At 42.8% G+C, this 12990-nt stretch overlaps 1 protein-coding gene across 6 annotated transcripts in view; it reads left to right on the plus strand.

The window, feature by feature from the left end:
* RASGRP3 (RAS guanyl releasing protein 3) overlaps positions 1-8784 on the plus strand; it is a 54796-nt gene extending 46012 nt beyond the window's left edge. For all 6 annotated transcript variants that reach the window (XM_035108236.2, XM_060272906.1, XM_060272907.1 and 3 more), the window contains 6 exons: positions 177-292; positions 1283-1430; positions 3321-3357; positions 5021-5146; positions 6417-6781; positions 7746-8784. In XM_035108236.2, coding sequence (XP_034964127.1) covers positions 177-292; positions 1283-1430; positions 3321-3357; positions 5021-5146; positions 6417-6781; positions 7746-7754 — 801 coding nt within the window. In that variant the 3' untranslated portion in view covers positions 7755-8784. The remainder of the gene's footprint in view (positions 1-176; positions 293-1282; positions 1431-3320; positions 3358-5020; positions 5147-6416; positions 6782-7745) is intronic.
* Positions 8785-12990: the final 4206 nt, after the last annotated feature.

Genomic DNA, 12990 nt, shown 5'->3' on the forward strand with positions numbered 1-12990 from the left:
AGTTGTTAGAAGCTGGTTTTTGCTTTAAGATATTGGGCATATAGTACCTGACCTTCGGTAATGTTCTTCATTTAATGGTTGTAATCATTATACTTAGCTTTGATTTTAAGGGAAATTGTGTTGTCATAATCTATTGCCCCTTACTTCCCACTGTATAATTTTCTTGCATTTTTCAGTCTGTTTTTAGGAACTATGACCACGACCATGATGGCTACATCTCTCAAGAAGACTTTGAAAGCATTGCAGCTAATTTCCCTTTTCTGGATTCGTTCTGCGTATTAGACAAAGATCAGTAAGTGGTCTTGCTCCTGTTGTGGTTTTGCAGTGCAACCTTCTGCAAGTTTACACAGAGGTAGCTCCCTACCGTGTTCAGTGGAGATTACTATCAAATAAGTGTGCATAGAATGGAAGCCTTAATTTAGAAGTGTCAAGAAACAAACAGAAATTACTTAAATTTGTTTTAATTTATACCCAGCCGTATCCAGAATGACCAGGTGGGTGTTGGCATTTCCTTCTCTCACTCATAATCTAAACAGCCCATGGAACAAGTGATTAATATTCCCATTTTACATGCGAGAGTGACCACACAGTGTAAGCTGTTTAGTTCAGGGTCCAAACTCAGGTTCTGATGCACATAGGTGAATCAGAAGTGCTTAAGGGATTGTGGCCACATAGGTAGAATTTATCATAAATAGAAAGGAAAAAGGATGAGTAATACTATAATGATACTTGCAGAATGCCTGTTATTAAACGTGGGTTGTATCCTACCCTGCCATTCCAAGTGGAACAGATTTCCACTCATACAAGTGGGCTTTCCCCTCCTTTTTCACCCCCGGCAAGAATTTGGGAACCCTGTGGAGTAGATTGAGAGACTGCAGGAGGGAAGCGAAAGTCCCATTGTGCTCGTGAAAGTACTTAGGCAGCATTGGATATAACCCTCTGATTATTTCATGAAACTTTGCATCATACATAAGTTGCATGGAACTGATGATTCATTGGTCAGTGGCTATGAGGATTGCATGTGAAAAGTTCTGTTGTTCAATATCAACGTTTTCTAAAACAAGAGAGACTATGCCCGTGGAGAAGGTACAGGGTGCTCTGCTTATCTGTTGTAGAGGTTGCCAATGAGGTGCCCTCCAAACGTCATTGGACTCCAACTCCCATAAGCCCTAGCCAACCTGGCCAGTAGTCAGGGATAATGGGAGTTGGAATCAACCCGATCTGTGGTTTAGAACTAACAGATCTCTCCACCTCCCCTCCTCCCCTTTTTCTTTTGAAACAGGGATGGCCTTATCAGCAAAGGAGAAATGATGGCTTATTTTCTGAGGGCCAAATCACAGCTACAGTGTAAAATGGGACCAGGTTTTATACATAACTTTCAGGAGATGACCTATCTTAAGCCAACCTTCTGTGAGCATTGTGCTGGATTTGTAAGTATGGGTTAGTGCAGTTCTAATGTACTTGTTGGCTAAGACGTATTTGTTTCTTCATTTTTTATAATACACTATCCTGCTCTGTTTCAAAGGCTTGAATAAATGTTATTAAAAAAATCAACCGTGCACACATTTGTTTTGTAGGAGCGTCTAAAATAGACCATATGAGAATGGTATCAAAAGCAAGGATGCCTGTAACTGAAGGCACTGGAGTCTGAAATTGAGCCCTACAGTGCAGTTCTAGGAACATAGGAAACTACCTTCCACTAAGTCAGAACATGAGCCCATCTAGCTCAGGGCTTCAGACAGGAATATTTCAGGTCCTCCCTGGAGATATCAGGAATTGAACTTGGGGCACTTGGCATGCATTTATGCACTCTGACCTACAGTACAGCACTTCCTCTGTCTGTCTCATACATGCCTACTTAGAAATAAGTCCCACCGAGCTCATGGGACTCGGTCCCCAGGCAAATGTGAAGAGCAGAGGTGGGGAATCAAATCTGGCAATTGTATGAAATAGGTCAAATTTGTCAGGTGGGCTGAACCACCTGCCTGCTACTTACCTGATCTTACAGTGACATCAGGTGATAAGGTGCTTTCAAGTCCCCTGGTGCTTTGAGGTACCAATCAGCTGACCTTCAGAGAGCTGAGTGTGTCTATTTACAGTTGGCTCCCGCATAATAGCAGGGCTTGAACTGAGCTCCCATTAGCTAATAGGGCACTCAGTTGAAGCTCCACTTTTCTGCAGGGGTCAACTGCAAATAGCATGGCTGATCCCAGTGAGCTTGAATCAAATGCCTGTCTGCTGGTAGGCACTCAGTTCAAGCCCTGCTTTTCTGCACGGGTTGGCTGCACTACTGAGTTCCTATGAGAAACTCAGTAGTGCAGCTGATTCCTGCTGGCTTGCTGTTGCTGTCAATCAGCTGATTGGTTGTGACAGGAAGCCTCCCTTGTCAATGCCCTTTAAGGCTCCCTTTAGGGCTCCCAGTTACGCATTGGCAATAGCATCTCCACCTGTCCCTCACCTGATGTCACATATGATGTCAGGTGCAGGGCAGGTGGGTGTGGTTTGAAGAAACTTGGCCTCATGGGACAAATTGGGATGCTTGCGAGGCCTAATTTGGACTGTGGGCTGGAAGTTATTCAATTTTGGTGCACAAAATTGCAACTTGACTGTTTTTTTTAAAAAAAATCTCAACATTTTTTAATCCCAATACAGTGGTACCTTCGGTTGTGGACGGGGTCCCGAGGTTTCCGCAACCTGAGGACCGCTTCTGCGCATGCGCATGTGGCGAAACCCGGTAAAATACTTCCAGGTTTGCCGCGCACACCCCAAAGTTTACATAACCAGAGGGTTACATAAATGGAGGTTCAACTGTATGCCAAAATTGAATGAATTAAAAATGTAGAAATAAACTGTGACCTATATGTTAACAGCTTAAAACGTAGCTAGGTAATTCTTTTTCTCAATTTGAATCAAAAATGGTTTGGTGAGGAAACCACATCAAAATGCAGTATTTTATAAGATATGAATTGTAGCAACTGTTATGTGTACACCACTTTCCAGACCACAGAGAGAGTGTGCCGGATGCAGAGTAAACAGGATTGTGTATCCAGCCCAGAGTCCTTATGGTAATCTGTTGAGTCAGTTCTCCTTCACTTGTTGGTCCTGCTGCTTCACTTGTTGGTCCTGGAAATGGCGAGGGCCAGTGTGCTGCCTTGAGCCTCACAGACAAATGGAGAGCTCTTTCTAACAGGAAGGGTGTTGAGAGCAGTAATTTCCTGTTTGCACTTTTGTAGCCTTTTGTTCCTGCCTTCATAATGAGGTTGTTTTCTTTCCGGCTTTCTTTTTTATACCTTTTTATACCTTTTGTCTTTTAATTGCAGTTGTGGGGTATAATCAAGCAAGGATACAAATGCAAAGGTACTGTAAATAATTCGTGGCTGCTGATTGCAAGACATACCGGTAGTCCCTCCAGTTTGTAACCTAATGAATCTCTTAATTGCTGACAAATGAGCAATGCCACATACAATGCACTTTTGACCTCAGATGGATCTAGAGCAGCCATCCCCAAACTGCGGCCCTCCAGATGTTTTGGCCTACAACTCCCATGATCCCTAGCTAACAGGACCAGTTTTCAGGGATGATGGGAATTGTAGTCCAAAACATCTGGAGGGCCAAAGTTTGGGGATGCCTGATCTAGAGAGTTAGGTGCAGTGCAGTCCTATGCATATTTACAGAGAAGTAAGTCCCACTGTGGTCAGTGGTGCTTACTCCAAGGTAAGTAGGCATAGCACTGCAGCCATAATCACTCGCAGGCTGAAAAACTATTTTCGTACTTCAGCTCTTCAATTCATTTTAACACCCAGCTTCGTTTAGAACAGGCATCCCCAAACTGCGGCCCTCCAGATGTTTTGGCCTACAACTCCCATGATCCCTAGCTAACAGGACCAGTGGTCAGGGATGATGGGAATTGTAGTCCAAAACATCTGGAGGGCCGAAGTTTGGGGATGCCTGGTTTAGAAGCTGTTCACCTTGTCAGACACTGTGCCACTGACTGTTGTACTTGCTATTGGTGAATTCAGACAGTGCATGCCAAAACCTATGTGGCCAATAAGAGGCAGCTGAGAAACAAGAGGGAAGCATGTTTGGGGAGTTGTGAAGTTTGCAAATGTACAAAATAAGCCTTCAAAAACAACAAGGTTTTGGGAAGAAAAACCTCCCTGAAACAGCCCAGCGAGGACAGACCATTTGCAGTAGCCACAAGCTGATAAATATCAGTCGGAAGAAAGAAATCCAAACAGAAAATTGGGGTGGGGTGTGGGATGGAATAGTGTATACCTGTGAATGGCATGTATTGCTGGCCCACACAATAAAACATGCATTGTCACATTTTGTTGCAGCTCTTGCTTGTTTGTAATTAACGGCATGTTCCAGCTGAAATTAAGCTGCAGTGAAAAATCTGGCATTTCAAAGTGCTTAGACCTTGTACCCTGTTGTAACATCTCCAGTAATGGTGTGTGCAATGAAAAGCAACTAATTCTAGCACATTGGAAGGATGCTGGGTTGGCCTTTTGTGACCGTATTAAGTAATCACTAACTTCCAAGACTGGAACTGCATGTTACAAAAAGCCTGACAAATAGGTTTTATTAGGAAACACCACTTTTGGAGTGGAGAAACAGTGAAGGAAGGGTTTTCTCTTCTGCCTGCAACCTTCCAGTTTCAAATTAGAAGCGTATCAGCTGCTTCCCCCCCAAAATTCTTTGGAAAGGGTTCTCCAACAACTTTCCCCTTCCTTTTATGTCTGTCATGTTTGTACCTGTCAGTGCCAATCATAGTTAATACTAGTGATAAAGAGCATTCTCATTGCTTCACAGAAATAATAATTTGCATGCAGCCCTAGATTCTATTCTAGTGTGACATTTCATGCTTGGCTTCCACCCGCATCATGCCACTTACGTAGAAATTCCTCAGACAGACTTTTGAAAGCTTTTACAGAGTTGAATTTTTTTGTCGCTGTTTGCATCTCTTTGGAAACTGTAGTTTGTCAGAACCAATTTTCTTTTCCCTGGCAATTTATTCCAGATTGTGGTGCCAACTGTCATAAGCAATGCAGAGATCTGCTAGTTCTAGCCTGCAGGAAGTTTGCCAGAGGGATGTCACTGGGTAGCAGTCATGGTTCTCTGCCTAATAGTCCATCATTGCCAGCAGGTAAGAGAAGACAACAATGGGTTGTTGAACAGTTTCCTTTGTTGCGCAACAATTTATCACACCAGTTTTCAAGAATGCAGTAGCCATTGCTTTGATAAAGCAAGGAGCTTCTTTTATTCACAAGGATATCCTCAATACCCTCTCTCCCACAATAAATAGCCCTGAAGTGAGATTGATGGAGTATCCTCTCCAGTGAGATGTATGTGGCCCAATTTGCACAGCTGATCCCAAAACCTCACTTCCATGTGTCCGCATGTGAGGCTCCATACCAGAGTAGTGACCTTTGCCTGTGAAACCACACACCTTGCTCAAATCACATGATCAGCACTGCCCTAATCCTTGAAGTGAAATTGTGAATACTGTATTTGAAACAGTGTTGAGAGAGCCTGCAGACACCCCGTTCCGCCCATTTGGGGACGTTTTCACGTCAGGTCACTTCTGAGTTCGGTACGATGTGCTTGTGTGCGGACATGCACATATTGAACGTGCCTAAAACGGTCTCAGCCTGTACTTCTTTAGGCAGCACTAAGCTAATCTATGGAACTCCCTCCCACAAGAAGCAGCAATGGCCACCAACTGGATGACTTTAAAAGAAGATTAGACAAATTCATGGAGGAGTGGACCATTGATGGTTACTAGCCATAATGGCTATGCTCTGCCTCCACAGTGGGAGGCAGCAGTGATTCTGAATATCAGTTGCTAGAAACCACAGGAAGGGAGAGTGCTCCTTACCATCAGAAGTGCTTCTGAATGTTAGTTGGAATCTCCGTTCTTGTAACTTGAATGCATTGCTTCGAGTCCTATACTCTGGAGCAGGAGAAAACAAACTTGCTGCATCTTCCATGTCACGGCCCTTTAGATATTTTAAGACTGCTATCATATCTCCTTTCAGTCTCCTCTATTATCATGCTAAACATACATAACTCCCTCAATTGTTCCTCATAAGGCTCGTTCTCCAGACCTTTGATAATATTGGTTGCCGTCTTCTGCACATGTTCAGTATCCTTCTTAAAGGGCTGCCCTTGATCAGGACCCTATATTTCTGTTGATGCAGCCTAGAATAGCATGAGGGTTTTTTTTGCTGCTGCATCACACTGTTGACTCAAGTTAACCTTGTGGTCTACATGGAATCATTTGCCATTCTGGCTGGGGCTGGTGGAGAACAGCTGGAAGGCCATGGGTTCCCCACCCCTGCTAGAAAAAGGCGAAGGTTTGAAGGAGACAGTGTTATTAGTAAAATTAATCTCTACTTCTTTCTTCCCCTTTGTAGTGCAAGGCGAAGTATTTAACTTTCCTAGTGTAACTCCACAAAATCAGGATCTAGATAGCAGAGCAATCACACTCGTCACTGGCAATTCTCGAAAGATTTCGGTCCATCTACAGCGGGTAACCACCAGCCAAGCAACCCAGACAGAGCCACTGTGGCATGAGTCTGGTTGGGGAGATTCAGGACCACATACCTTCCCCAAAATGAAGTCCAAACTCCATGGGAAGTCGGGAAAGAATAAAGGCTTTGCAAAGTGGGAGAATGAAAAATCGAACAATCAGGCCAATATGGACACCGCAGTAGGAACTACAGCACATGTGTTGGACCACAATGGAACAGAAATGCTCCTAGAAAGACAGGAAATGGAGGTGGGTTATAGGAGGTCATTAAATGTTTAAAGGTTTCTGTGTTTTCCCTGAAGTGCTATAATTCAAGTCGTGCCTAAGAATTTTCTTAAATACAATATATCAAATTAAAGCATGGCAATTGGAATACTAGCTTAAGAGTTAATTTGTACAACCTAAAGTCACATGGTGCAGCTTTTGCTGGTTCAGACTGCATGCTCACTTTATATATAAAAATCGTTTCTGCTCATAGCATTGTATGAGCCTAGATCAGGCACCCCCAAACTGCGGCCCTCTAGATGTTTTGGCCTACAACTCCCATGATCCCTAGCTAACAGGACCAGTGGTCGGGGAAGATGGGAATTGTAGTCCAAAACATCTGGAGGGCCGAAGTTTGGGAGTGCCTGGCCTAGGTTATTTCGCTCCCCAGAGTTGGGGATGGATTTTTGCTATTACTTTTTAACATCAGGTCGCATGATTAATTTGTAATCCAGCATATGTTACCTTGGGCACAGCTCATTGGGGGGAAATGTCATATAAATAAACTAAATCCATTAATCACCTGCAAACCCTGAAACATACCGGTGGGTTAAAATATGGACCTCTTTGCACCACATATAGCTATGGAATTGACTACCACAAGATGAAGTGATGGCCATCACCTTGGATGGCTTTTAACAGGGTTTAGACAAATTCATGCGTGAAAAGACTATTATGTGCTGTGTCTGCTATTGGAGGCCATCTGCTTCTGAATGCTAGATGGGGGTTTCAAGCGGGAGGTGCTGTTGCACATCCCATAGGTGTCTGGTTGAACACTGTGAGAATAGGATGCTGGACTAGATGGGCCCTTGGCCTGATCCATCTCTCCTTACATTAAGCAGTATGGTCCAGCTATGTAACCCTGCTGGTTATATAACTTGGTCCTTAGAATATCTAACCAGAATATTAAGATCTAATATATATATAATGTCATTTTTGTTTGTTACAGGATAGTTGAGCTGCTGCTGCTGCTGCTGCAAAGGTGAAGATAGTTCAAGGAAGCACAATGTGATATTCCATAAATTGCCAGATTTGGTTGAACATCATTCCATTGTCAAATTCAGCAGTTTGGGTTTTTTTTTCAAAATCACCTGTGAAAGAAATTTAATGACAGAGTTACCGTATTTATTTTTGTTCACATATGTTAAGTAGTTTGATCAGTCTTGCACAGACAGAAAACAAAGGAGTGTTATAGCTCCAGCGTGTCATTACAGTATTTGTTTCTATTTCTTGGGCAACTGTGGTTCCAGACTATTTCACTACCAAGGACACCTTGGCATCTGCATCAATCACAGTTGTGTAAACCTGCCTGGCACATGTTATTATTTTGGTATATGTTAATGTCACACGTTCTGATATGGACCATGTGCTTTCCCCTATTCTGTTGTTTGAGACTGCATTCTTTGTCTGGCACTAGACAGCTACGTCATAAATGGGTGGCACTTGAAGACTTGCACAGCCTAGAGATTCTCTCATCACAAAGAGTACCTCTGCACAGTCATTTCATTTCCAGATTTTGCCAGTGTTTTGTTTTGTCCCCCCCCCCCCCACCAACAAAGTTTGGAAGAGGTTTACATTTCCCCCCATTAAATTTGTAACAAACTACTGCTGTGTGTGCTACACAGTCTCCCAGCAATAGTTCACTGGAGGATGTCACCATCAACATATACCAGGTGTGGAAAGGCTTATGGAATTCAGGTGCTATGATGAGTCATTGAAGGAACTGGAGAGAGAGAGAGAGAAAGACCTTTCAAGTGCTATGCCTTATGCTGAAGGATCAGGTAGTACACATTTTAGGTTAATGGTTACTGGTGTTTTGTTTTTACTCTTTTCAGCACACTAGAAGTTACCTAAATAAAACACTTGATTTCATAAAATGTAGTACAGAATGTTATTATTATTAAGGGTTTTCTTGGTTTACAAAGATATGTGCAATGTCTCTCTTAGCATTTTTACAAATCAGTTTCATTTGTTGAGACATTGGTGAGGAGAGGAGAAGGAAAGTAGGTGGGGTAGGGGGTGGGGTGACAATGTTTCTATTTAGCTTAATAAGTGGGGGGGGGGTTGTCAGCGTCGCTTGTGTAGGTTCTCTGCTGTTCACTTGTGTTCCTTTGATGGTGAGAGATGTTGGGGTTGGCCTAGGATATGGTTGTTCCTTTGTGGTGGTCTTTGTTTTGTGTGTGAGTGGGGTGGGTGAGTGTTTTGGGTCAGGTTAACCATATTGATTCGTATGCTGTTGGTGGGTTTTTGTTATTGTCTTGTTGGGCTGTGTATGTGATAAAGGGGAACCATACCGGGGTGAAGCCGTCTTCTATTTATCCCCGTGTCAGTTTCAACTTATTGGTTAATTTTTTGAGTAAGGCTATTTCCCATACTATTTGGTACCATTGGTCCATGCTTACTCCTGACAGGTCTTTCCAGTGTCTGGTTATGGTGCTTCTGGTTGCTGAGAGTAAGTGGGTTATGAGTTCTTTGTGATGCAGGTGGGCATTATTGTCCTGGAAGATGTTTAGCAAGGCCAATTCTGGGGTAAATTCTAATGTTTGTTGGGTTATTTTACCTATTTCTCTTATGGTTGTTGTCCAGAATAGTTGGATTTTGGGGCACTCTCATCACATGTGGAAATATGTGCCTGTTGAGGTGTACCCTCCCCAGCATTTTGATGAGGTTCCTGAGTGTATTATCGCTAGTTTTTGCGGTGTTAGGTACCACCTGTAGATGATTTTCAGAGTGATTTTCAGAGCGAGGTTTTCAAAGGTTGTCAGGGGTCTGGTTGCTGCTGATTTTACTGCTGGGTTGTTTAAGAGGGCATGTAGTTGAATTGTTGCTTTTGAATTATGGTCCTGGAGGAGATTCTTGAGAGTCCCATGAACTGCAAGAAGATCAAACCTATCCATTCTGAAGGAAATCAGCCCTGAGTGCTCACTGGAAGGACAGATCCTGAAGCTGAGGCTCCAATACTTTGGCCACCTCATGAGAAGAGAAGACTCCTTGGGAAAGATTGAGGGCACAAGGAGAAGCGGACGACAGAGGATGAGATGGTTGGACAGTGTTCTCGAAGCTACGAACATGAGTTTGACCAAACTGAGGAAGACAGGAGTGCCTGGCGTGCTATGGTCCATGGGGTCACGAAGAGTCAGACACGACTAAATGACTAAACAACAACAACAAAAGTTGGTGTTGTGCTAACCAGGATATTTGGGTAGTACAGAATGTTTAATGCAACTCAAGAATATACCGAAGTAGTGTGTCCTTATGCAGAAATCATTTATGAAACCAAATTACATGGGTAAGCTATTGCCTGCCTGAGCTAAGCTTTCCTGGCTAGAAAATGAGGAAAAATCCCTGTCCCCATAACACTGTGTCAGAATGTTTTATTCCGCAATTTACCGGCAATCTATCTTGCACAAAGATCGTTGGGTTAGAGGTCTCTTCCGTGTTACTACACTACTAAAAGCCAGAGAAAGCTAGATGCATATATAAATGAATTCTGTAGTATTTATATTTATGCTATGCTAGAGAATAGGCATCCCCTCTAGTCAACAGTTACCTTACTTAACTGGTTAAACAGTTCCTGACGGATTTTTGGAACTGTCCAAGGATGCACCAGCAACAATAGCGTTTGATAAATGATGCATACAGGACCTTGTGCCGAGGGTTTCCCTGAACTATTGAGACTACAAAAATAAGTGGCAGTATTACACAAATTCTGTCAGAACCAAAATGCCTGAAAACCTGGAGAGGCACTGCCAATCAACATGGAGAATGCTGAACTAGATGGATCAGTGCTGTGACTCAGTACAAGGCAGCTTCCCGTATGTCAGTTAGATGTATCCTGGAACCATATGATGACAGCCACTCACATAAATATTTTCCCATCTGCTGGTCAGCCTCTTTCTCTTGTACAATCATTTCCCAGCTGGAAATGATAGCCAGCAACATGCAAACAGGGCTAACCACAGATAATCACCAGGAAGGAGAATGACCAGCCTATTTGGCCTTGCCCACATAATTCCAGTCTGCGTCTGTTGACAACAAAGCAAGTTATTGATAAGGAGCCAGAGGTAACTTGAGAAAGTCCCCATTTGAGTCTGGTACCTACACATCCATCCCAATTCCATAGCCACTTCAGACAGGCACTCTTAAGACAGGCAATTTTGTTCCGGATCGAATCTCATGCTACTAAGGAGCAAGAAGCATTTTATTCAAGCACAATTATGTTCACTGGTGTTAACTCATTGTTCAATTAACGTGGAAAATTGAATGGCACTACTGCACATTTCACGTTCTATAACAGTTCTTTTGCATTTTCATGGGTATGTGTAACTTATTCAAAGATCTCTGAAAACTAGTCTCACAGCCTATCCTAAGCACTGCTGTATCCCAGCAAACAGTAACAAGAAATTCAGAGATACCAAGCTACTTGAAAATCTCACCCTAGTTCCTTGCACTGAATCAGCAATATTTATACTCACACTGAGCCCTTTTATTACAGTGGTACCTCAACTTACAAACGACTCAACAACCAAATTTTTCAACTTACAAATGGGGCTAATGGCTGCGCGCTTACGAATGTCTCGACTTCGACTTACGAATTTTTCCGTTTCCAATGCATTCCTATGGGAAATCGCATTTCCAATGGCGTTTTTCGACTAACGAATTTTTCGACCTATGAAGGTCCCTTCGGAATGGATTAAATTCATAAGTCGAGGCACCACTGTACTTTCATTATCTTTTTGCGGTATGGCATAAAAAGAGTGCATTAAAAACCCAATGCTTTCGGAGACCAAACCCCATCTGCAAAGACATGCAGTAATTTAACACCACGTGGAGACAAGGATGCATCATTTTCTAGGACATGGAACACAAGCCACTTCAATCTATTAGTAGGCATCGAGAACCACCTTTCTTTGTTTTGCTTTTTTTTTTACTTGTGGATCAGGAGCAACACCTAGTGGTCATAAAAATCTTGACAACTTGATTGACCATTGTGATGCCAGTATACTGTGACATTTTTGGAATTTTTGCCAAGTCAGAGGTACACTGGGCTCCAGAATTCTGTGCCCACAATCTTACTTACTCTGTGTTAAGTCTATTGATTTCCAAGCTTCACACCTAATGCTAATGGGTTACGGTTTACAAGTAATCTATACCTTACACATAAATAAGACTTAATGTACTGCTAATAAGCTATGCCACATGACCCGGAAGCTGTTTGCGGACAAATGCCAGCTCCCTTGGCCAGTAAAGTGAGATGAGCGCGCAACCCCAGAGTCGTCCGCGACTGGACCTAATGGTCAGGGGTACCTTTACTTTTATCTTTACTAAGCTATGCAAAGCAATTAAATGCAGTTGACCTTCCAATCAAAGTATAAAATACACATACTGAGTAAAATTGCATGTATTTACTTGTTTCCATATCTTTGTATGTTTACAAAATTCAGGTTTATGGTGAATTTAGGGTGTCCTTTTTGGTTAAATACTTTGGTGGCAAAAGGCAAAGGAGAATACCATATAAGGAAACTGAAACTGAGTCCCAAGGTCAGGGAAGAGGAACAAGTACAAAGCTAAAACCTGATTTCTAGATACACATACAATAGAATGAAAACCCAATCTCCTCTCATTTTTAAAGCAGTTTAAAAACACTTGCCAACACTTGCTCAAGACGTTTTCTACATCCATGAGAATTAGCAACTTGGCTATGAATGTTTTTGCAGGGAAACCTAACATTTATACTCCTTGACCTATAATAGCATCTAGGATCAAATATTCCTTGCAATCAATACATCTGAAGGGGCAGAACCACCACCTTCCATTTCCCTCCCACTGCTAAGGTAGCTGTTCTACTTGCTACAACCAAGAAACAGGCAGCCAGGTGAGAAGCCCCATTCCTATTTGTAAGGAGCTTTTTGACCTCCCGTGGAAGCCATCAAATGTCTAGCATTCTTAAAATCTAGGAGGCAAAACATAGGTGAGACAGCCTGTTCCACCTGTCTAGTGTTTAACTATTCCTGCCACCCCCTTTGTGCATGCAAGAGGGAAATGTGCACTAGGGAGAGTACATGGGGTCTGTGCGTGTGGGTCAGATGCACGGATGTGTGGCCTCTGTGAAAGAGGTGAGGAAGGAAAGGCAGGATGAATATTGTGTTGTCTCCCCAAGAGGGAGAAATGTGGTGTACGCACGAGTGGCAGAT

Source organism: Zootoca vivipara, chromosome 3 (assembly GCF_963506605.1).
Source record: "Zootoca vivipara chromosome 3, rZooViv1.1, whole genome shotgun sequence".
Classification (NCBI taxonomy): domain Eukaryota; kingdom Metazoa; phylum Chordata; class Lepidosauria; order Squamata; family Lacertidae; genus Zootoca; species Zootoca vivipara.